This window comes from Anolis sagrei, chromosome 2 (assembly GCF_037176765.1).
Source record: "Anolis sagrei isolate rAnoSag1 chromosome 2, rAnoSag1.mat, whole genome shotgun sequence".
NCBI lineage: Eukaryota > Metazoa > Chordata > Lepidosauria > Squamata > Dactyloidae > Anolis > Anolis sagrei.
In genome coordinates this window covers 247,472,725-247,498,864 of record NC_090022.1, presented here as the reverse complement: position 1 = coordinate 247,498,864, position 26,140 = coordinate 247,472,725, and the positions used below count along the sequence as shown (strand labels likewise).

Sequence of the window (26,140 nt, the reverse complement as noted above, 5' to 3'; positions counted from 1 at the left end):
TCATAATGCTTTGCAACTCCGCACATTCCATTTAACCTTTTGGCAAAAGTTCTTTGGAGGACAAGAGTTTGGAGGAAATTTGGCTAATGAGAGAAGTACACAAAAATGTGTTCAGGTTTTTTTCTCCCTTTATACCTGAAAACAAATGCAGGATAAGTGTATTAAAGAAATTGGGCTTTAAAAAAGTATGAAGGAAAGCAAAGGAAAAAGAACCAACTTAATCAGTACAACTCACATCCACAAGCTCATTTGTTCTCTCCCCCCCCCCCCCCCCCCGCACCTTGTATCTTCAAGAGATGAGTGAACGAGTTATACCAAACTACAGGACAACCTTGTAAAGTGAGTCAACTTGTGTCAAACAAAATGTGGCACTGCAGAATGTATATTTTGTTTTTATACAATATGGAGGACCCAGATTTCAGTACATAATCATGTCTAATGTGACCTTATATAGGGATTCCAAATGAGATTCCTGAGCTAGTGGATATCTTATGAATACAGTAGATCCTCTATGTAAGAATGTCCCAACATGTTTTAACTTGCAAATCATCACTCTGTCTAGAATGTTGTTTTGACATAAGAATGCAGTTTTCACCTACAAACAGTGCCCCTTTGCCCCATAAACCACTAATAACAGCAAGGCAGAGAAAAACAAAACCTGGACTGGATTCCTAGCCAGAGCAGCTCTGGCTCTTCCTGCAAGGCAGAAACTCCAGCTCCAAGTGATTGCAACCCCTGAATGTTCTGGGAGGAGTCCAATTCAGAGATTCCACTACAGAGATTGTAGTCCAACCTAGTGCAGCAGAGTATCAGCCTAAACAGCGAATACTGCATGTTTCACTTCAAAAAGAGAGGGAGGGAGGCTGGAATTACAGTATGAAGAAAATGATGCTGTTTTGCCTTGCTGTTACACTGGCCAACACATATTGTGTTGCCTCAAATGTGCTTCTTTGCCACACTGGCTGGGTGGAACCAATAACTGCCTATCTCTGAACATTTTTCACATTATTTGTTATTTATAAAGTTTTGTGATCGTTTATTCATTCAGTCGCTTCCGACTCTTTGTGACCTCATGGACCAGCCCATGCCAGAGCTCCCTGTCGACCGTCCCCACCCCCAGCTACTTCAGAGTCAAGCCAGTCCAAGGATAACATCCATCCATCTTGCCCTTGGTCGGACCTCTTCCTTTTTTCTTCCATTTTCTGAAGCATCATTGTCTTCTCTAAGCTTTTCTGCCTTCTCATTATGTGGGCAAAGTACTTCATCTTTGCCTCTACTATCCTTCCCTCCAATGAGCAGTCGGGCTTTATTTCCTGAAGTATGGATTGGTTGGATCTTCTCGTGGTCCAAGACACTCTCAGAATTTTCCTCCAACACCACAGTTCTATCTTCCTTCGCTCAGCCTTCCTTATGGTCCAGCTCTAACATCCATAGGTTACTACAGGGAATACCATTGCTTTAAATATGTAGATCTTCTTTGCCAGTGTGATGTCTCTACTCTTCACTATTTTATCAAGATTGGTCATTGCTCTCCTCCCAAGAAGTAAACGTCTTCTGATTTATAAAGTGGATTTTTCTTATTTAAAAATACATTTAAAATAGGGTGCTTTGCGCGGGGGGGGGGGGGGGGGGCTGGAATTCATTTTGAGATAAGCATGTTTTGACATAAGAACATGGTCATGGAACACATTAAATTCTTAAGTCAATATATTTATTATTTATTTATTTACTTTGCTTATATACCGCTGTTCTCAGCCTGGGGGCGACTCACAGCGATGTATAACATAAAGGGACAAATTCAAGAATACAAGACATAATCTAAAATCCACATCAGCAATAACAAAAACATCATCATCAAAAACATCATCATCAAACATCATCATTACTACAAAAGGCATTCCGTGTCGTCTCATCGTCCAAACCACAAACCAGTGTAATTTCCATTGTTCCAATCCTATCATCATTACCAATCATTGCACTTCTTGTTCGAACACCTTCTTGAACAACCAAGTTTTTAATTTCCTGCGGAATACCATCAGGGAAGGAGCCATTCTGATGTCCACGGGAAGGGTGTTCCACAGCCGAGGAGCCACCACCGAGAAGGCCCTATCTCTCGTCCCCGCCAGCCGTGCCTGTGTCACAGGCGGGATCAAGAGCAGGGCCTCCCCGGAAGATCTCAAAGTCCTGGTGGGCTCGTAGGCTGAGATACGGTCGGACAGGTATCTTGGGCCGGAACCGTTTAGGGCTTTATAAGTCCAACGCTAGCACCTTGAATTGAGCCCGGTAGCAAATCGGCAGCCAGTGGAGCTGGTACAGCAAGGGGGTTGTATGTTCCCTGTGTCCCGCTCCTGTTAGTATCATGGCTGCCGCACGTGGGACCAGTTGAAGCTTCCGGGCCGTCTTCAAGGGCAACCCCACGTAGAGAGCGTTGCAGTAGTCTAAACGGGATGTAACCAGAGCGTGGACTACTGTGGCTAAGTCAGACTTCCCAAGGTAGGGGCGCAGCTGGCGCACAAGCCTAAGCTGTGCAAATGCTCCCCTGGTCACCGCTGAGACCTGGGGTTCCAGGCTCAGCGATGAATCCAGGATCACACCCAAGCTGCGAACCTGCACCTTCAAGGGGAGTGCGACCCCATCCAGCACAGGCTGTAACCCTATACCCTGTTTGGCCTTGCGACTGACCAGGAGTACCTCTGTCTTGTCTGGATTCAATTTCAATTTGTTCGCCCTCATCCAGACCGTTACAGCGGCCAGGCACCGGTTCAGGACCTCGACAGCCTCCTTAGTAGCAGGTGGAAAGGAGTGACAGAGTTGGACATCATCTGCGTACAGATGACATCGTACCCCGAAACTCCGGATGATCTCTCCCAGCGGCTTCATGTAGATGTTAAACAACATGGGAGACAGTATTGAACCCTGTGGAACCCCACAAGACAAAGGTTGTGGGGGTGAACAGGTGTCCCCCAGTAATACCTTCTGGGATCGGCCCTCCAGGAATGACTGGAGCCACTGTAAAACAGTGCCCCCGAGACCCATCCCTGCAAGGCGTTCCAGAAGGATACCGTGGTCGACGGTATCGAAGGCCACTGAGAGGTCCAGCAGCACCAACAGGGACACACTCCCCCTGTCGAGCTCCCGGCGCAGATCATCCACTAAGGCAACCAAGACTGTCTCAGTTCCATGTCCCAGTCTGAAACCAGACTGTGCCGAATCCAGATAATCTGTGTCTCCCAAGAATACCTGGAGTTGTGAGGCCACCACGTGTTCCAGGACTTTGCCCAAAAAGGGAAGATTGGAAACTGGCCGGAAGTTGTCAAATTTAGTGGGGTCCAGTGATGGTTTTTTCAACAGCGGTTTTATTATAGCTTGTTTTAAGCTCGCTGGAATCTTGCCTTCCCGAAGGGAGGCATTAACCACCACCTCAACCCACTCAGCCAATCCCCCTCTGGCCTCCTTTAGAAGCCAGGATGGGCAGGGGTCTAGGATGGACGTGGTAGGCCTCATTCCTCCAAGTATCTTGTCCACTGCATAATGTTTGTTGATATTCTACACAAGGGGTCCTCAAACATTTTAAACAAAGGGCCAGGTCACAGTCCCTCAAACTGTTGAAGGGCCGGATTATAAATTGAAAGAAACTTGGATGAATTCCTATGCAATCTTACTTATAGTGCAAATACACTTAAAACAATACAATAATTAAAAAAGAACAATTTTAACAAATATAAACTTATTAGTATTTCAGTGGGAAGTGTGGGCTTGCTTTTGGCTGATGAGCTAGGATTGCTGTTGTTGTTGTTGTTGTTGTTGTTGTTGTTGTTGTTATGTGCTTTCAAGTCATTTCAGACTTAGGTTGGCTCTGGGCGAGGGCTGGGTAAATGACTTTGGAGGGCCGTATCCGGCCCCCGGGCCTTTGTTTGAGGGCCCTGTTCTACACCAATTACCTAGTTACAGAAATAAAACCAAGTAACATTTCCTGCCCTGACAACCCCCAGCCTCATCCACCTTAAAAGTAAGCTACTGGGTTGTTGAGGCAGGCTTGTTCCACTGGTGATCAGGGTGCAAGGAGAAGGATGTTTCCCATCCCCTCCAATTCCCTAGTGAGAGAGGTTGCAATAATCAGAAGCAGGACCCATACAGTCCTCGTACAGCTTCACTCACTCATGAAAAGGGGTTGAAAATATAATCCTCCTTGTGTTCTGATCGCGGGAGGAGCAGAAATTCTTTGCCCAGTCAGCTGTGGGCTATTAAGGTCGACTGTGGGCCATTTACATAGTTTTACAGTAAACCTGGCACCCTCTATTTTCAACAACCTTTTAAAAGCCTCAATGAAAGCTATCCAATTTTTACAATGACCGTTCAAACATTGTAGCTATATCCTTGCCTGATATAGCTATGGTAGAACATATGTCTTGTAGTTCTAGCTCAGCATTATGTCCTTTATAAGGAAAGGGATGTGAAACTCTAAAAGAAAATGATAGCAAAGGATTCATTGAAGTCAGAGGCCAAGAATATTTGGGGGCTATCCCCCACAACATGTTTATTTCACTTGGAAGTAGCAAGTATTTTGCTAGTTAGTTAAGATGCCACTTCCAGCACAGTTTCACTGTCTATCACTACTTTCAAAAGCATATGATCAGAATATATGTATTTAACACTGTGTTATACTGACAATTGCCATATAAAGGTTTATTTGAATCTTACAAATTTATCTCCATGCTCTGTACACAAGGCAGTGACATCTCCAGCTCATCCCCTGTTTGGGTATCAGCCAGCACGTCAATGACTTAAGTCAAGAAATAGTTTTCTAAGATCTACAGAGACACTTGCTGGAACACCCCAGCAAGCGAGAGTCCAAAAGTGGCAGGCTCAAACCCAGAACCTCAATCAATGGCTGATACCAAATGAGAGACTCCCACCTGGGCACACAGAAGACTAGGTGACTTGGAAGGCTCTGAACAGACTGCGCTCTGGCGCCATGAGATGCAGAGTCAACCTCAAGAAATGGGGCTACAAAGTGGAATCTATGACATGCGAGTGTGGAGAAGAGCAAACCACTGACCACCTGCTGCAATGCACCCTGAGCCCTGCCACGTGCACAATGGAGGACCTCCTTGTGGCAACACCAGAGGCACTCCAAGTGGCCAGATACTGGTTAAAGGACATTTAATCATCTACCAAGCTTGCAAACTTTGTGTTTTGTCTGTTAGTTTGTTTGTTTTGCTAAAAATGTAATACAAATGTCTGGTTGCTCCTGACACGATAAATGAAAATGTACACACTTTAAAAAGAAGGAAAGAAGGGAATACTTATCTGAAAAATATATGTCCTGTATTTTAGCGGCTATATTTTAATTGTTGAGATGTTTTAGTGTATATGTTATTTTGTCTAATGTATGTTTATGTGGCATCAAATTGTGCCTTGATATGTGAGTCGCTCTGAGTCCCGTTCGGGGTGAGAAGGGCAGGGTATAAATATGGTAAATAAATAAATATTTATTGTTCTAATTATTTAGGCATCATTATCTCATTCATCTTGGGATTGATCCAACATTTTGTGATTTTTTAAAAATAAAGTTACCATGTTCTCTAATAGTAATGTGCTGTCATTTAATAAGGCAAGATCAAACATGAATCAAGGAACATGAGAGGCACTGCAGACTACTTCAACCAGAGAAGTCAGCCATAGCAGAGCACCTGAAGAACCAACCTGGATACAACATATTATTTGAGAGCACAGAAATGCTGGGCCACTTTAACAACCATGTCAGGCTACACAGAGAAGACATTGAAATCCACAAGCATGTGGACAATTTCAACAAAAAGGAAGAAACCATGAAATTAAACAAAATCTGGCTACCGGTACTAAAAAAAACTCTAAAATTATAAGAGTGAATAAAAAACAAAACTCAAAAACAGGGGAACTCTAGCCAGGAAACAATCAGGAACACCTGGTCACCTCTCAACAAGGACATTTCCCAAGCAGTAACAAGCCACACCTAAAAACTGTCAGACCATCAAATGCAAATCAATGTGGCCAATTGAAACATTCACACCTAGCTCCAACAGACAAGAGTTCTTTCTCCCACCCTGGACCTTCCATGGATATGTAAACCCAATATTCCAGTTTCTAACAAACCTCACAACCTCTGAGGATGCTTGCCACAGATGCAGGTGAAATGTCAGGAGAGAATGCTTCTAGATCTAGAACATATATAGCCCGAAAAACCTACAACACCACAAGATCAAAATCAACTTAACAGGGTTTATTTGGCATAAGCTTTTTTTTAAAGTCACTTCATCTAATGCATGAGGTGTTAAAAGAATAGGCAGATTCAGGTACACCTCAGTTAACAAAATAAATATGTTCCCAGGTCTTACCACCTTAACAGAAAATTAGATGCCAGAGGATGACATAGTATGGAAAGAACGGGATCATTTCCTTCACCACAAAAGAAAAACAGTTCAACATGTTTCAGCAGACTTTTTATTCAAAACTAACAATACGAATATGTGAAATGAAACAACCAGCTCAGCTAAGCCTTGCATAAGAAAACAAAACCATGGAAAAATTCTAGAGATTATTTTCCATTTTTGTATGCAAAAGTATAAATCTATGGTTTGTTTAAGATGTTGGGGTGACCTGGTGAGACATGCTTCTCTGTCATCATATTTTCTATTTCTGTGTTCACGCATGGTCAGTAAGGGATTGTTGGGACAGCTGTTGTTTACCTTACCTGTTGTAGACAAAGTAGGATCAGTTAGAACATTCTTTCCCACTTCAATTTTTATTCCATTGTTTACTACAGGCATGATGCTGCAACCTACATCGAGTCTGTATTTTGCCAGCCCTCCTTCACCAGCCTCCCAATCATTTCCACCAAAGAATAGTCATGGGATAGAGTTGGCATTATAATCTGCCATATGGCCTTTTCCTGGGCCTTTATTTCTGTTGCAATTGTTATTCACAGTTAACAATATTTTCAAATTGAATGGTTGCTGTACTATCTATCACTCAAACCACCTAGCTGCAGTCCCTCTCAGTTATTTAATATTTATTTATTATTATTTATTTCAAACATTTGTATCCCATTCTTCTCAACCCCCAAGGGGGGACTCAGGGCAGCTTACAATGGCAACAATTCAATGCCAATACATACAAAAACACAATACAATAATAACTGAAGAAGACTGCAGGATAGCTGTAACCAAACAAGAGTTGCACCCTTCCAAATTTCCAGTGGTTACAATGAAAATTCAGAAAAACACATCCTTCTTTTGCTTGGATACTGTTCAGTGACTCTGCACCTTTCTCCAGCCAATAAATCACTGCCTTTCCTAGTAGCCACTAAATGGCTGAGGGCATTTGATTTTTCTTTGCTAAATCAAAATTCTCATGGTGGTCTGCGAAAAGGCCTTACTGGTACATTATTTAGACTGTTATGTTTATTCTTATCATGATCTGATCACCATGCTCAACATATCTCATATGCATGGGGGCATTGAGGTAACGATACAAAAGGTTTGCTAGGGTAGACCTCTTTCACTCAGACTCAGCCCCCCCCCCAAATCAAACTCAGCCCCCCCCCCAAAAAAAAAATCAAAATCCTGGCTACAGGCCTGGCTGAGGGAGAACCTTGCTATGTTTTCAAGCAGGTTTTCAGGGTGCATTCTGCAAAAGCTACTGTACAGCTCCCTGCAGAACAATTAATATATCCATGAACTGAGAAAATTGGTCTACTTATATCATGACAACCAAAGATTAAGGCAGAACTATCGCTTTGTCAATTTTCTAAATGCTTCTTCAAGTGCTGAGTCACTTACATGAAGAAATGATTGCCAATAAAATGCCACAGAAGGTAGCTTTATTGTCTTGGTTCCTGTATAAGTTTAAGGACATTATCACAAAAGTAAAATTCCAGAATAAGAACACTGTACTTTTCAGACTACAGCTGCCAGAATCCCTTACCTGAGTGGGAAAAAATTTCTCATAACTAAGGGATCCTGGGATTTGTGATCCATATAAGCTTCCCTAAGCTCAGGATAATTTTCAGTTGCCTTCCTCCCAATGTGAACCCATGTCTTTTGAAATGTGTCTTATTGAAGGCCAGCCCACACCCCAAAAAAGGCCTCAGCAGTGTTCCAGGAGGTTGCGATGAGTGAAATGAATTTGGGCAATCTAGGCAAAGGCAGGTCCCATTGCCAGATGAACTACATTCAAGAGTATTGAAAGAGCTAACAGAAGTAATTTTGGAATCATTAGCAATAATCTTTGAGAATTCTTGGAAAACACGAGAAGTCCCAGCAGACTGGAGGAGGAAGAATTTTGTCCTTATATTCAAGAAGGGGAAAAGAGAACACAAACAATTGTCCAGTCAGCCTGACATCAATACCAGGAATTGTTCTGGAGATCATTAAGGAGGCAGTCTAATCACTTAGAAAGAAATGCTGTGATTACTAAAAGTCAACATGGGTTACTCAAAAACAAGTCATGCTAGATTATTCTTGTCTGTTTTTTTCAATAGAGTTACAAGCTTGGTAGATGCAGGAAATGCTGTGTAAGTTTTCCGATCAAACCTGAAAACATGGCTTTTCAAACAGGACTTTGACCATGATCAAAATCTTAACTGTTAAACTCAAGGTGATTGTCTTACTTTGATTGCACTTTATGGAAGTGATACTCGAATACAGCCTATTTTATATCCACTGCTATTGTTGCAATTTACTGATTTTTAAATAAGGTTTTCTTTAATTATGTTTTATGTAAAATCGTTATGTAAATGTACATTTTCATTGTTTTATATGTTCATGTATTGTTGTATTTTATGTGTGTTGCACTTTTGAGTGCTTTTGTTTTTTGTATAATAATCTTTATTAAATATTTAGTTTACAATTAAAATAAGAGTAAAGAGGGTGAGTAGAAAAAAGGTAGGGGAAAATTAGATAAGGGAAAGATTAATAGAGTGAAGAAAAAGAAAAGAAAAGAAAAAAAAGGGAGGGGGGAAGAAAAATGAAAATATGAAAGTTGTTTTGACTTCCTGGTGTCTTCTAGAGGTCAGATTTCTTTTCCTTCTTTCCTCTTTTGACCACTGATTTCTGTCTTCTTCCCCTCCTCTCAACCTTGTTTTTTTTATTTTTATGTTTATCTGATTTTTTTTTGCTAAATCAAAATCTTTATGTTTCTTTGTTTGAAGTATTCCGTAACCTTTTCCCAGTTTGTTTCTTTCATGTTTATTCCTTTGTTCCTAGATATAAGAAAGGTGAGTCTATCCATATTTTTGATATCTAATATTTTCATTCGTCTTTCCTTTTGTCTGGAATTTCTTTTTGTTTCCATCCTCTTGCATAGCAAATCCTCACTGCCATTGTCATTAGAAATAAAAGTTTATTCATATTTTTTTCTATTTCTAGTTCATGCATTCCTAGCAAGAAAAGCTCTGCTTTCCATGGGATGTTTATCTTCAATATTTCCTGTAATTCCTTCTGTACTTCTTTCCAATATTCTTTAGTTTTATTACAGATCCACCACATGTGGAAATATGAACCTTCTTTTTCTTTGCATTTCCAGCAGTTTGCACTCGTGTTGTTGTAACTTTTTCCTAATTTCTTCGGAGTCATATACCATTGGTATTCTATCTTAACCCAATTCTCCTTCAAGTCGATTGTGTACTTATATTTTAGTGTTTTCTTCCAGATTTCCTTCCATTCTTCTTGTTTAATATTTCTTCTGATGTTTTCATTCCATCTTTTCATATAATTCTTTCCTTCTTTTGAGTCCAATTCACATTCTAATAATTTTTTGTATATTTTTGTTATTAATTTTCAACTTTTGTGAGCTGCCCCAAGTCCCTTCAGGGAGATAGTGGTGGGATATAAATAAAGTTTGTTTATTTATTTATTTGCTTCATTTGTATCTGGTCTTGCTCACCCCTGCAGGGGACTCAAAGACACTTACAACTCCAGCAAGGTTCAATGCCACTTAACAGTTCTAAAACATATCCCATAAACTAAAGTTTTGTTTTTGTTGTTATATGGTAATTGATTATAACTGATTATAACAAGTGTGTGCATTCAAATTCCGTTTTCTTGTAATAGCACAAATTTTTCCTTTGCTTGTTATGAACAAGGGACATCATGCACCATCTTTCCCAGAGATTGAACTGGTTTCCTCTTTACTGGTTTTCAGTAAACAGATGAAGACTTCTTTTGTTTCAATAGAGTTTTCAAGGTGCTGTTTAGGTAGGATGAGCTTGTTCAGTGTAGGGGTTTTCTATGTTTTTTTGTTCTGCTATTTTTATCATTCACATTTTTAACTGGTTTAAACTGAGAAAAAGTCAGGAATCATCATCAGCAGCAGCAGCAACAACAACATCTTGTACCTAACCTCTTTCTCAGCTACATGGTCACCAATGGCCGCTAGGTAATATTTAATGTGAATGTAATACATTCCCTGAAATGCTTGATCTAGCTCTAGCTGGGTACCCACATTGAAGTAAACAGTAAAGTTAAACAAACTTTAAAGACTGACAGATGTATTGTACCGTAGGCTTCTGTGAGCCAAAACACACTGGAGGCAGGTATAATCATCAGTGGCATGAGTGTGTGTAAGTTTAGTCATTGGCTTCTGGGCAAAGAACAAGATTGTAAACAAGGAAGCCAAAGACGCACAATGTCGTAGAAGTAGTATCGCTGTGACATTTCTAAGCAAAGTTCAAATGTATACAAGATAAGTAAACTGATCTCAAAGCAGGAGTTAAGTGTGATAAGACAATCTTATATTTGATATACTTATGGAACATCTGTTGTCGGAACCCAGATGCCTTAAAGAGCCAGACTCAAGAGTATGTCCAAAAGTAGAGTTTATTAACACAAATCAAAAGGGACTCAGAGACACTTACTTCAGTGTCCCTGATCAAAACTCAAAAATAGCAGCAAGTTTCAGTTTAAAAAAACCCAAACTAAAGCAATAATCCGGATTATCCGGAGAAAAGATCTGGATTAAACTGAAGTGCTTCCAAAGTAACACAAAATAACACAGCAAGTAAAGGACAAACAAACAAAGAACCATGAAGAAAGAGACGTGGTCAAATGAAGTCAGAGGTCGAAGAAAGCCAAGTCCGAAGTTGCGAGGTTCCAAAGTCCACATAGGCAACATCGTAGTCAAAAGCAGTCCGAAGTCAAAGAAGGGGAAATCCGCACTCATGAGAATCCAAGCCGAGTTGTAACACAAATAGAAGCAGCAACCTGCAGATCCAGCACCCAAACCCAACACAAAAGTGGCAGCGACAAAACCCAAGGCACGAAGCCAACACTTTGCCTTCTGCAAAGATTTTCCATTTCAGTGCCTACTTTTATCTTACACCTCATCATCCGATGATGAGCTGACCTCCACCCCATCGTCATCCCTTACAGCTGTCCTTGCCTCCACACCTGAATGCCAACACCCATCCCTCCAACTCTTCCACCTCTTGTCAAGACTTAGATCTCCCCAAGACTTCGAGTATCTCCCGATTGCCAATCCCCACCACCAGAAAACCCCACAAACGTGTCACTAGACGTTGGCTGAGTATGTACATCTCGAACCTCTTGAACCTTAGTCCAATCCAGTGTGTCATCCCAATCCCCATCACTCCCAGAGAAACCCATGAAAGACTCTTCATCTGTGGGAGCAGTAAGTATATCCCGGATCTTCTTCCTCTGTCACTCCTCATCTGATTCCTGCTCCCGAGTAACCCTCTTAGTTCCCCTATTCACATCCACTGTATCTCCTTCCTCCTCACGCATTGACCCTTTGCTCTCAGAAAACCTTTCAAAGGAGTCTTCGTCGGTAGGTGACATAAGTATATCCCGGATCCTTTTCCTTTGTTGTTTGTCATCTAGCTCTTGCTCACGAGCACTCCTTTTCCCCCTTCTGACACCCATACTACCACTTGCAGTGTTACTAACAGGTTCTACTACAACATCTGTTGAGGGAAATATTCCCCCTCCCCCACATACACATACACGAGAAATCCTATTCAATATTACATAAATCCTGCATATGTTCCTAATCTGTAATGTATGCTATTTAGTTAAACCCATAAAACATGTGAATGTGTACTCTTTCCATTCATCTGACAAAAATGTCACCAAAATTTGATTCCCGATCAGCATGAACCTACCTTGCTTATATGGAGAATACCACTTTATTGATTGGAAAAGCATCATAATGAAAATTTCTTCTTTTTGTTTTGTGCTTAAAAAATGAATGTCTGAGAATATTGAGGAAAACTAGTTATGTAGAAGCAGTTATCTGAGGCTTCTGAATCCAGATTATCTGCTTTGAACTGGATATTAGTCCACACTGACAAATAATCTAATTCAAAACATATAATCTGGATTCAAAAACTGGGTTATACAGAAGTTTAAATGGGGTCTGGATCATAACAGTTTATTTTGTGCCCTGGCACAAAGCTTTAAAATCCTCATGATATATCGCCCAAATGCAACAGAAAGTTAGGGTGTTTAAAGAAAAAAAAACATATAACCAAATCAACATAGCAGGAGTTGAAAGAATGCAAAACAAATCTGCTAATAGTAATGTTGGGACACTTTATCACCTTTTACTGTAGAAATGATTTATGCCAAAGTTAGGAAATGTGTGATCTTCCAATTGTTCTTGGATTCCAACTCCCATTAGTCTCAAGCAGTATGCCCAGTGATAGCAGCGAAATTTGAAGTCCAGCATCAAGATTTGGGAACCCTTTAGAATCTTGGAGAGAATGAAGTTTCTCTGTAATCCATTGTGCAATACTATTTTTCAGCATAATCTGGAACCTGATTTTACTTTGCTGAAGTGAATTATGTTTTGGGCTACCACAGATTGCTCTATGGTCAATTTTTTGCAGAGTTTCAGTGGAATACTTCTCTAGGCATCGCTAGGTCCTCTTGCGCAATATTATGGTATTCAAAGCTGTTTGCCTATAACAGAAGCCATGTTCAATGACTTCATCTGGTAAGCAGGCCTACTGTTTGCTGACAGACAGGCAGAATCTGGACCCAATGAAGATTCCTGAACATAAACACATTTGGGTTTACTTTTAAAAATATTTTATTTTTCAAAGTAGATCAAAAATGAATTTAAAATGTTATACTTATCTTGATGGACCACACGAGCTAAGTTACAGTTCATAATCACAAGAACAGTTGTGCAGTACTGCAGATGAGTGTGTAATAAATGTCTTCAACAAGATTTGTGTTCTCTCTTTTTCTTACACACATCTATCAAATACAAAATATATGGGGGATGGTCCCCCCAAGTTTCCTTTACAAGTGCGGATCAGAAGAGCATGCTTTGTTATATGAAATAGTATTGTTAGTATTAATAACAGCAGTAGAAAAAACCAATAATAAAATAGTAATAAATCAAGAAAAGTTATTTGCAAGGTCATTTTCAAACTTTTTTTAAAAAAACAGACAAGATATTGCAAAACTGTTTGACATTCAAAACAACCGGAAAACATATAATAAGCAGTATGAAATCCTAGCCATTACAAGGTAAAGGAGAACATAGCAAGTGTAGATGTTTTATTTCTCTTGTAAATGCACCTAGTTTGTTTCTTGTTCTCCCTCTTGTTTTCTTGTCAAAACTGACAAGCATTTTTGTGCTAGTGGGCGACAACTAGCACTCACTTGGATAATCATTGCAGAAAAATAGGATGTTTTACAGAACATTATTGACTGCAAAAGTCACCTGACATACAGTATTCCTCTGCAAAGATTATGACTGACAGTATTAGAGACAGTTCATTGCCAAAGCAGGAAAACAAATTCAGCTTCTCTTCTTGAAATACCGTTTGATTTTAAAAAATAAAATCTAGGATGAAGCATTGCTTATTAAATTTATAGTGCTTTAGAAGCTGTCTAAATCGATAACAATTAACATACAATGTGCACATTAACAAGCATATTATCAAGAGCAGTTGCAATAGTTAGATGGATGAATATTTGCCTACTGAAATTGGATGTTTCTGCTAATCCTTCTCATAGGGGACACATTAACAAAAGCATTTCATGACTGTATTTTAGTATTTACACCTGGAAGATACTTTGTGTTCCATTACGTACACTGTATTATTTTGCCAGTACAATACAATTCATTGGTTTTGATATATGAAAAGCACCCTCAGGGTTCCTGATATGGAAGACATGCTTATTGCGGCTCACAAACACAGCTCTGACTGGTGTTGGATTTTTGAGAGAGAAAAAAAACATCAGGGTTCATGATTGTATTTCTTCAAAGTAAAAACTTAAGTGAAAATGGAAAATAGCATCATATGTAGCTTATCCTAAAGTAGGAACCATTTCAGAAAACAGCAGGGGAATCATGTGACTGAATGCTCCTGCAAGCAGGAAAAAAACAACAACTAACCAATCCTCTAGACATAGAACATTGGATCGATGGAGAAACTCACAGATGTAGTTTTGCTTTCTGCATGCAATATAAGGCTTCACCCCCTCGATGGACTGTCACCTTGTTGTGGTGAGGGGGCTTGCGTGTTCCAATGAACCTGCGGGCACAACTCCAGTCGTTGTGCACTCCCAGGATTGGCCACTGGGAAGGTTCCAGACCAAGCACAGTCCAAGGACTCAAAGACCTCAATGGCAGAGCAGGCGGAGGATAACATGGTACATGTTACAACAGCTGTGAAGGCAGAAGAAGGCTGTAACAGATTGAGAAGCCATGGCCATCTTGTTAAACTATGCTACCCGTGAAACCTCAATCTGTGAAAACTGTGTGTTGATCAGCTGTGCACTGACCTTCACACATTTAAAAAAATCACACACTGGCATCTTCCAAAGAAAATAAAAACAAGCCAACCAAAGTCCCATGGCGATCAGCAAGTGGCAACGGGGGCAGGACTGTGAAATCTGGAAGCCCCTAGTCACAGACTGGCACATGGGCGGTGGATATGGACTCAATCACTCTACCTCAAGGTCTGAGGCAGTTGAGTAGTTCGACAGCTGTATCCATGACGGAGCAGCCCTTTTGAGGATCCACTCTGCTCATCCCACATGGGGAAGGGGCTTGAAAAGGTACCCTAAACATAGTCTGCCTCTCTTATTCCTGACTGGACTGTCACGTCCAGGGGGTCACGACCCTGCAGCCAAAAAAGAATAATGAACTTCAGAACATAGAACGTACAGACGGACAACACTGAGAGTGAACGCCCCAAACACAGAACTACTATCATTGCAAGGGAGCTGGGACACTTTAACATTGACATAGCATCACTTCAGGAGACCCGGAGAGCAGGAGAGGGACAGCTGAAGGAATAAAAAGGAGGCTACACCTTCTTCTGGAAGGGACACTGAGAACTGTGAAGCCCTGGCCCTTGAGTGCTCTAGCTGGAGGTCAGCTGTGACAAGCAGTGCTGTAGCATTTGAAGAGGCACGAATGGAGGGCAAAAGAGAGAAGTGTGCCAAGAGGAAGGCGCATCAAGCCAACCCTGACTGGGACTGCCTTCCATCTGGAAACCGATGCCCTCACTGTGGGAGAAGATGCTGATCAAGAAGAGGGCTCCACAGTCACCTATGGACGCACCACCAGAACACTGAACTTGGAGGACCATCATCCTCGGACTACAAGGGATTGCCTAAGTAATAAGGCTTCAAATTGCATTTATAATGACTGCACTATGCAATATTTCAGACTGATTTATAATAAGAGGAAGGCATCATTGCATACTTAACTAAATGACAGATTGCAAGACTGCATCATATACTATGGAGCTGGACCAGCCACCACAACTATGATTTTCCTATGCATATTCATTGTATATATTATTATATACAATGTTTATTTGTATCCCACTTTTCTCTCCATATATTTCTGCATGCAATATAAGGTTTTAAATTGCATTTATAATGACTGCACGAATGCAATATTTCAAACTGATTTATAATAAGAGGAAGCCATCATTGCATACTTAACTGAATGACATATTTTGTAAGTATATGCAGTGGGACCAGCCACCTCAACCATGGTTTTCCTATGCACATTCATGGTACATATTAATAATAATAATAATGTTTATTTGTATCCCGCTTTTCTCTCCATAAGGAGACTCAAAGCAGGCAATGTTAAAAGCATAACGATGCATCATGTGAACATCTTCATACTTCTATCAATATCAATAAAGCTCCAATCCTCATTGTCAGAATTCTGAATATGTTCTTAATCCATGTCTGCCCAGGATTGTCCCCATGTAAGCTGTCCCAAGTCCCTTTGGGAAGATGGAGGCAGGGTATAAAAAATAATTATTTTTAATATTCTTGTTTAGAAGTAAAGTCAACGTCATGTCCATCAATGGCACTTACTTCAAAGCACTTACTCTGAATCTTTTAAATGTACAAGGTCTTCAATGCTTCCTGACCTTTATTAACCTTATGGAAATAAAAATGTGGGGACCAAATAAAGAATAGAAAAAAGGAACAACCCTACTAAAATGAGAAAATTTTACCAACACCAAAACTTTCAGCTTAACATATTGTGTGAAATGATTTCTTTCCATGTTGGTTCAAATTAAAAAATATGGGAAATTTTTATGTTCAGCACCATGTCTTTGATAGTGACATCATTTAACTAATAGGCTAATATCCTAAAATGTAAATTCCAGATTTGTCAGTATCTTGGAGCTGGATGTCTGTCAGCTGCAGATTGGTGAACCCAGATCTGTGTTCACAAGAACAGATGTAAACAGTCTAGATAGGTAAATATACAATTCCACATTACTTGCAATCAATATCACACACATAGAATGAAATAAGTGGAAAGCTGATTAGTCCTGCTACCACCCCAGTTTTAGAATATATGTATAAAAGCGCCCATGCTTCAGAAATAAAAGTCTATTCTCCATGCACCCAGTGTCTTTAGAACAGTGGTTACTCACTGTCCAACTTGTAATTGTGGGCTATTATGTTAAAATAAACCAAACATGTGTCATTTATAATCTCACATTCACACGTCTAGAAACAAAGCCTGAGCCCACCAGCTCTTTGTACAACATATATACATACCCCTTCTTCTCACTGAGCTGTCATTCCTAATTTGTAAAGAGAAGTCACAGCAAGTTATAATTAGTACTTGCTGCCCTGTCAACCAATTAAATGTAATAAAAAGCTTTTGAGGAGGTTAATACTGACATGGGTGTAATTAAAATGTGTATTTTAAACTGCATAGTGTATGTGTATCAGCTGTTTTCTTTGTGTATCACCCTCCCTGCCCCTTTTTTCTCATCTGATGTTCTTGTGCACCTATCATTTCTTTGAAGTTGAAACCCATTTACCCATGTCAAGAGTTCACTAAATCCACCCAAAGGAGAACAAAGGAAATGCAACAATTGCTGCTGAAATGATGAAATAAGGAAGGCAGTTCTCTTAATTTTTCCAGCACTTGTTTAATAGGAAAGACCACTTGCTTCTATCTTAATTTCCCATGAGATTTCAGGTCTTTAAGATTTAACATTCCCCTTCAATTATTTTAAATCAATTTTTAAACCCCCTGTTTTGAACTGCTGTAAACCAAAAGATGCTCCAAGGCATTCAACACCAATCAATACATACTGAGGAAATGCACACTGTGACTGCCATCGAACTATATGGGATGAAGGGATCAAAATTCCAAGATAGAGTGGAGAAAACGTTGGAGAAAAAAATGGAGCATGTCTGCAAGATGGACCAAGCCCATTTAACCAGAAGGTCATATGGGGTGAAAAGGTGCTTCCATTCACATTCTGCAATGCCTACAGTCCCTTAGGATACATTAGTCCATATTAAATGAGGTGATAGCTCTTCATCAGAAAAAAAGGAAAATGGAACAGATATCAAGCTGCATTGTTACTACCTGAACCTGGAAGATGGCATGAACAAGAAATTATTATAAAACAGATGCTTAGGGTGGAGAATGGCAGAGCAGCCTGGTGGTGACAGCTCCAGGTATTCAGACCATGCAGACATTGCATTCCAAGCATTTCAGAACTATGTAGTGTTGTACTCCTTGCAGCTTTCCACTCACCACAAAGTTTTAAGATGAAAGGTAGCTGGCTAGCTCCTGAAACAAAGATGTTATTCAGCCAACAAAAATATAGCCTAAAAGAATCCATTAAAATGATGAAAATCTTTAAATTTTTTATTCAGATATAATTGTACGGACACGTGTATATACAAATACAGATTGTATGGGTTTGTTTCGGGTTGTTTTGTTTTTCTTACAATTTCTGTTTAAGTTCATATAATGTAAGCATTTCAAAAACAGCACTCAATGAATAAGTGCAAAGAAATTGCAAAGCAGGGCAGTACAAGCACAGGACCACACTGAGCTGGACTTTCATACCCAGAAGGACACACAATGAGTGGTTTCAATAGGGTGTCAAGAGTAAGTATGGAAAGAGGATTTTGTAAACTCATGGGTAACCTCCAACATGCCAGCATCTATTAAACTGTACAGACAATGGCAGCGAGCCCATTGTAGGGAGATTTGTCTCACATCCGAAAAACCCAGGGGTGAATGCATGGGAAAAACTTGGTAATGCCAAATCAGAAACAGATCTGCCCATTCACTGCTCCAAATTCCAAAAGGGGTGGAAGGAGAAAGGAGAACTTGCTGGAGTTGGGCAGCAGGGAAGCGAAAGAACAGATTTGATACAGGGCACTTGCAAAGTAAAACTATCGAATGCATGTAATCTGACTGTAGTATGAATGAGTCCCATGTTTTCAAAACTTCCAAAACTGACACAGCCACTGCTTTTGTAAAGCAATTGATAAATATCAGTTTTTTAAAAATAAAAATGATCAGATTCCCTCAACAGCTACTGTTCCTTTCCCTCAATATTGGTTACATAGGAAAGAAAATTATTTACATATGACCCCTGTCACACTGTGTTATTTATTGGTTTGGGGAAATCAAGTCACTGTACATATCACATATGATGCTGGCAAGGCCCCTTTTAAAACAAACCATCCAATGAAAACAAACTAACAAAAGATAAAGAATTGGAAAATCATCATCCTGACAAAAAACAAGAATTAAACTCCAAAGCCTTCAAGAATCAACATGCTAATGGAAACCCAACCTCAAAAGTAAAGGTCAACACAGGGCTTCAACTTCCAACCATTAACGCGGAGGACAAAACATTGATCATCAAATGTCACACTACTCCGAGTCCTGACACTGTGAAATCTTGCATCTGGGTGAATGGGTCGCATGGGTGAATCCTGCATGATGGCCTGTTGTGGCTACTTGTCATTCAGTCCTTGATAGCCATGACAGCTGAATCTGTCATATAACTGGTTGGTTTACTTTTTTTAAAATTTAATTTTTAATATCATGAAAGTCTATTTTTCTCACTTACAAAAGACATAAGAATCAAATTAATACTTTATTATCAAACACTATATACAACAGAGGCTGCTAATAATACAGAATTTAAAGAACATTGCATTTTTTCATATGTTTAACTTGTCTTTCCTTTGCCATCCAAGAAAGTACAGTACAAAACAATATCTCTAAACTAACACGAAATGTTACCTTGTTGTCTATTAAAGGATACACAGTATCCACCAAACAGATCAAAATCCTTATTTCCCTGCTACCCTTTGCAAAGCCCTTTGCAAACCAGGAGTAGATGACACAGGGCCAGCATGCCTGGGTTTAGGGGCCATTGTGGTGGCATTCTGCATGTTCGGTTTCATGCTAGGGGACAAGAGCTGCTGTAAACTTTCCCATTGGCATCTTTTTGAAGATGCCAACAGAACACACACACACATACACACACCAGAGATTCAAAAAACCTTCAGACTGAGGTTGCCTGATGCCATCGTGTTGTCCAAAAAGTGGAGGTCCTGTAAACTTACTGCCCACAAGGCTTGCATTTGATGCAGTGCAGCAGTTAGGCTCTTGACTGTAATACACGGTCACTTTTATACATTGGATTTACCAGTGGCACTGTGGCAAAGCAAAGGGCTGAATTCACTGTGGTGAAAACTTGTGTTTTTATAAAGCATGCTCTTGAGACAAAAGTGAGTCCAGTCTATCATTAGAGATGAAATTGGTAAAACAGCTATCATCCTTGTCAACATCAAATAAGATTTTTTAATTCAGTACTACTCAGGTTTGCAGTTGGTGTCTGGTGTACAGTACTCTCTTCTTCTTGCTTTACAGTCTTCAAGATCTTTTCTAGCTAATTGTGTGCTCCAAGTATATACACTAGAGAAGATATATTGTATTTTGAGGAAAGTAGTAGCATCCCTCGGTGGAGACTGTGACACGTTTTGGTTTGTGTGCAATAACAGACATCTCTTCGCTTACAAATGCAGCGCACGTCGTATGGTATCAGGCAAGCCCAGAGTGACTTAAATTTATTTCTTTTTCTTTTCTGATATTTTTGGATCTTAACATCCTTCAGCCAAAAATAAAACATCTGCATTTTCTTCTCACAAAACAAAGACATTTACAAACTGCTGTTTGTATGGTAATTTAGACCTAAATATAACTTAGTCCCATTTACAATAGACCTATTCAATCAATGGAATTCACTGTTGACCAAGTCCCCATTCATTCAATAGGTCTGTTCTAGTTAGGATCAGCAATTGCATTTAGACCTTAGTATTCAATTATGCTTATGTTATCATGTCAAAATATAGTGGAACCTAATCCCTTTCTTGTAAGGCTTTATAGGAAGGAAAACCGATAGGGTAGGGAAGGTAACTTTCCAAAACAGTTGTTTCAATAGTCTTTTTCGTTACTCAATTTCTTGCAAGTGAATTTTAAGGCCTGCCTACTGTAAGCCAATGGAAATCCATAGAGAAGGCATTTCCTGGTAAATGGTTTATGAGGCCCTAACAAGGCTGTATTCAACCCCTGATTTCAACCAGACAAGACAGTATCACATAATTTTAACTTAATCTTACCACTTTTAATCATCTTTAAATAGGACAAGCATATATACTTACTTTCAGCATAAGGTATATCTAAATAATGTATTTTCTATTCTAGTGGGGTTTCTTTTTTAAAAAAAAAACAATAGTTAAAGGTCTTTGGGAGTCCATCTAGTTGATCTCCTGCTGATGTAGACATTTCCTCTACTTTTCAACTGTGTTGGAAAGGAAGAGAGATATAAAACCTGTGCCTGCATGTTCACTCCAAAGTTCAACATACTTTTCCTATTCTTTTCATTACTCACCCCCATTCCCATCCTGTCCTGGTCCTTCTCTGGCAGCATTTTATTCCAATGATTGCCAAACTTTCAAGGGAGGCACATCATGAACACTCTGGGGAATCTGTACTTCTTATCAGGCTTATTTCACCCAGTGTTATCATCTAAGCATGCATCATCACCCAGAGTGGTGTCCAAGGCTATTGGCTAGTAGGTCAGCCTTGGGAAAGGTCACTTTATTCACACACAAAAGAAAAGGAAAAAGGTTAAAGAAAATGCCTCTTTGCATTTGAAGGGAAAGTATATATATATATCATAGCACCATGGTGATCTGTTTCAAAAGAAAAGTAATCTGGTGTGCACTATCCACTTAGAGAGATAATAGAGGCACTCACACCCCAGTGTAGCTTCCTAAATCTGACCTTGCTTGTGTGCTAGCATTTCTCAGTAGTCACTTTTTTTTTCTCCCCTAATGACACAGCTTCTGTTGTGGAGCACAAGTTCTACTGTCAAAGATGTTTCAAAGTAGTTGCATACAAAAGAATGTCTCTTCCCTCTGAGAAGCCTGTTCACTGAGAAATTCCTGGAGGAAATGGTGTTATGCTATATCTATTCTTAATATCTTCCCTCCAGTCCTGACATGGTGACACAGTGCCTTGCGCGATCATCTTACAGTGCTGAACAAGAAGGAATAAATATTGTATTGAAGAGAGTAAAGAAAAAACTCCTCTTGGTGTTCCAAAGAACTTCCTTATCCTCCAACTGCCTGCATCTGCTATTATTCTTTCTTCTCCACACACAGATGGCCCAGCAAGCTAACGGAGGCGATATCGCAAGAGGCTGCAGAGGAAAGTAAGAATCACTAGTGTCAATATTGAAATTTGGCATTTTCATTTGGAGTCCTTTTATTTTAGAAGGGGTCAAGGAAGGCTGGGGAAAGACTGGAAACAGGAAGAGGGCCAGTGAGGCCTCTCCCATTTTTGTTCATAGTCCAGGCTGCAGAGGAATAAGGGGTGGAGATTGAGGGAGGAAAACAAACCAACATCTGCAAAAGCAATATAAAGTCCCATTCTTAGGATGAGCAGATAAGTGGATCTTTGATGTTCCAAGATCCTGGTGTTGTCTGTGACAGCTTGCTTGAGTATGTGCTATAACGTCAAAAGCATTGCCAGGAGGAACAGTAGAGTCGCCAAAAGCCAACTGGATATCCTTGGTGTATGTGCTGCATTCTCCCCACGGGATGGCTCAGCTGATTCATGTACAGTGTCATCTGTTCAAACAGAAAACATACATTCTAATGAAGTTTTGCATTCTTAATGAGCACTTCAGATAATGCCACAAGGACATTTCAGAACAGTCAAACAAATTTTGTGATTTTTAAAGCTGGATATAGCTCAGCATTTAGACCAGAGGGCTACCTTACATTCTTTCAATCCTGCTAAATGCTGTTCTTTGCTTTTAAACTTGACAGCACCAAGAGAAAATACACATTATTTAACAATGCAATTTGCAAAGAGATTTTTGCTTTAAACTATGCTGCAAGCTGGCCCTGCACCTTGTGCCTAAGGAGAGGAAAATCTAGACTTTTTAAGATGCTCTGCTGCAAAAAGTTGATACCACAAAGGTGGTTTAAGTGTCAGAACAGAGGACATGAAGGAGAGCTCAATAGAGAGTGAATGTTGTCCACTTCTGAGCAAAACACATATGTTTTCAAAAGCATACATTTTTTCTTTCAAAGAAATCCAATATAAGCTGAAATGTTGAGCAAGGTTTCAAAGGAACACTTTCTTCACATGTCATATAGTTAAACTGTGGTATTCCATAACTTTACACTGGTATATGTTCTACCTCAATATGCGTTATGACAGTATTTCCTGCCCAGTTTACTGTACTGTTGCACTTTCCTGCACTCCTGTAAAGATGCATTGCATTCATTGAATCTATAACTCAGCTATGTTTCTTTCAGCCGTATTGTTTTTATATTGCTTTCAATTGTGCTATTATTTGTTTTTATCTGATGTTTTAATTGGTTAAGTGTTTACATGTGTGTTTTAATTGTAATTTTGGGCGTGTCCCTTGTAAGCCACCCCGAGTCCCCTAGGGGAGATGGTTGGCGGGGTATAATAATAAAGTTATTATTATTATTATTATTATTATTATTATTATAATGAGATGTAGTAATTGCTACTGATTTGGTTGGCTTTAAATTAAGAGTTATACTGTTTCATGAAGGAAAGTTTATCAAAGGCTGTTAGTCATGACCAAAGTATATTTTCAAAGGCAATATATTTTATTATTACCAGTTTCTGAGGAATACTTTCTGAGGGTACTTTGATCTTTGTGAGATTCAAATGGGAATCTGGTTGGGGACCGTGAGAATACCATGCTGGACTCGTAGGTCTTTGTGATCTTTGGCATAACCCAGTTATCATTGTTGGTTAGATCAATTGAGCTCTATTATTTCCCTTGAGTTACTGAAGGTTCTACTTCATTACAGAAGTGAAGTAGTGCAGAAGCATTCAAGTATACCAAGGAAAGCCTGCTGGTAGCTGACTATCTGAGGAACTCCACAAGCTCTGAATTATCACCACATTTGAATAGTTCCGATAACACTTCAGAAAGCAGACATGAGTCATAGCTCAAAGGTATTGGGCAAACAGCAAAGGCTCTAACTCACTGGGTTTATAAAGATTCTAGATCAAACCCCCGGCTGTGAAAGACTTCTGTTTGAAATTCTGGGAACCTGGTGACAGCCTGGTCTACCCTAGAAGAGCTGGAAGATAATTTTCCACTTTAAGCAGCTCCCTCTCTCTGCTAAAACCAGAGTTGGTCTGCATTTAAAATCTATTTTATGTGAAGGCTTATTTGAAAACATGCTTGTTTTGGAAACAAAATATTAACAGGTAGTGGACCTCAGTTTGAAGAAGAATCACTTGGACTGCATTACTATCCATATGTTTTAAAACCTTTTTTACTAGAGTTCAAAGACATAGCCATGTTAGCCTGTTGCAGTATGAAATATTTAAAGGAATCTTGCAGCATCTTTGAGACTGAGAAAAAGGAATATTTAGCAGAAGCCCTCATGGATTCATACATGACATATTTTACTAGGTTACTCAGGGGACTGCAAAACCCAATCAAGTACAAATACTCAGCAAGATAAACCAATGGTCTGATTCAGTATAAAACAGCTTTGTGTTACACTGGCAATGGGGTACTAAAACAGTGATGTGTTCATTCAGAAAGAACTAAAAGCCTCAGAACAATGTGTGGATGGGTTTTGTGTTTTTATGAAGATTAAAGGTTTATCTTTTTTTTTTCAAAGCATCATATCGCCTTTCCAAAATTATCCAATAAATTGGCAATGAGACTTTTAAAAAAACATGGGGAAAGACACAAACAGCAGCATTATAACAAATCATAACAACAGTTGGAAAACACAAGCTAAGGGGGTTATTTTGACATCCTCCACGAGATTGAGGAGCAGTCACAACTCTAAATTGAGTTGTGATTCCAAAGTGTCAAAATAGTATGAGGGAAAAATCTTTCCCAAAAATTAAGACATGAAGGCTTTCTGCAAGCTCGGGGTGATGGTGGTGCATCCTCAAAAGAGCTTTGCCCACACATTTTAATAACTGGGCACCTTTGTACTGAAACAGACAGACCTTCTGACAAACAGGCCCAAAGTTGTTTAGTGATGAAAGCAAAGTTCAACAACTTAAAGTGAACCAGGAGAAGACTTGGAAACGAATGCAGATTTTCTTTTCAGTTTTGAAGCAAGGTGATCATGATGTGATCTATCAGTTGGTGACTGTTTGCATCACTGAAGCCACTGGTACTTTTAAAATTACAGCACATTAAAATGGCCAATGCAACCAAGTCATGAATACCTCTTATCAAATCAGACTAACTCAGGAACTGGTGCAGCTGATGCACTAAGCATAGCTCTGCAAGACATCCCTCATTGCCATTAGTACATGAAAGAGTTTAAGGAGAATGCAGGATCTTGGAGTCTATTGATGAGTTCTTTCTGGGAGTGTACGACATCACTGAGCACAAGTTAAAAACCAATCCATGGCAGATTTTCTGCTTACTAACAGCATTTCTGTCTTGACTGGATTTATTTTCATCTTCTTCAAGCTCATCCAGTCTACCACCATATAGAGCACTGACCAGTACCAAGCAATTTAGAGAGAGGAATCATCAACTTAGTGAAGGCACCTCACTCCAAAGCTCTGGCTGACCTTTCCCATGATGTTTTCTAATTTCACAGCACAACTACTATCACTAGGATTCAAAGAACAAGCAACTAGTTTCTGTGCGCCTTATGAAGCTTGTGTTTCTCCAAAACTGAATAAAATAAGCAGCCCTTCATGGAACAGTATTGTTCAAAAGCAAGAAAACTTCCCAATTAATTTTGTAACAAAACCTCTCATGGAAATGGTAGTGGTTATAATGGTGGGGAATGTAAACCTTTGAGATAGAGCTAAAGTTTATTTTCAGCTCCTGGCCACTGTTGCCAATAGCATCAATTAAATGGTAAGAATAATAAATAAAAATCTTTTAAAACATGTCTTAATTATTACCATAAACTAAATATGAATGTATGAAATAGTATTATGTCTCACTCACTACCATTACATAGTATTCAGTACACTAGTGAATTCTCCTAAACTCTTAACATGATTGCTACAATTGTGGCAGGTTGTGTTTGTGTAGAGTTTATGAAAGGTAAGTTCACAGGTGAATATTTTACAAATACAACATGTAATTAAAATTCAGCTTCCCTTCCAAATATTAAGGTTTCTTTAGGGTTCTGATTTTGTATAAAAATGTGCAAAATCTTAATTGAGCTCCCAATTATTAAGCAATAAATACCCTTCTGGTCCCAATTGATCTTGGAAGCTAATGAGAATCTGGCTTTCATGAGTGCCTGGACGGGAGAATGCC

The 26,140-nt window shown here is 39.5% G+C and overlaps 1 protein-coding gene across 2 annotated transcripts in view; it reads right to left on the bottom strand.

Moving 5' to 3' along the window:
* Nucleotides 1-18,144: 18,144 nt before the first annotated feature.
* Nucleotides 18,145-26,140, bottom strand: part of EFNA5 (ephrin A5) — a 224,185-nt gene continuing 216,189 nt past the window's right edge. For both annotated transcript variants that reach the window (XM_060761874.2, XM_060761875.2), the window contains one exon: nucleotides 18,145-22,460. In XM_060761874.2, the coding sequence (XP_060617857.1) occupies nucleotides 22,339-22,460 (122 nt within the window). In that variant the 3' untranslated portion in view covers nucleotides 18,145-22,338. The remainder of the gene's footprint in view (nucleotides 22,461-26,140) is intronic.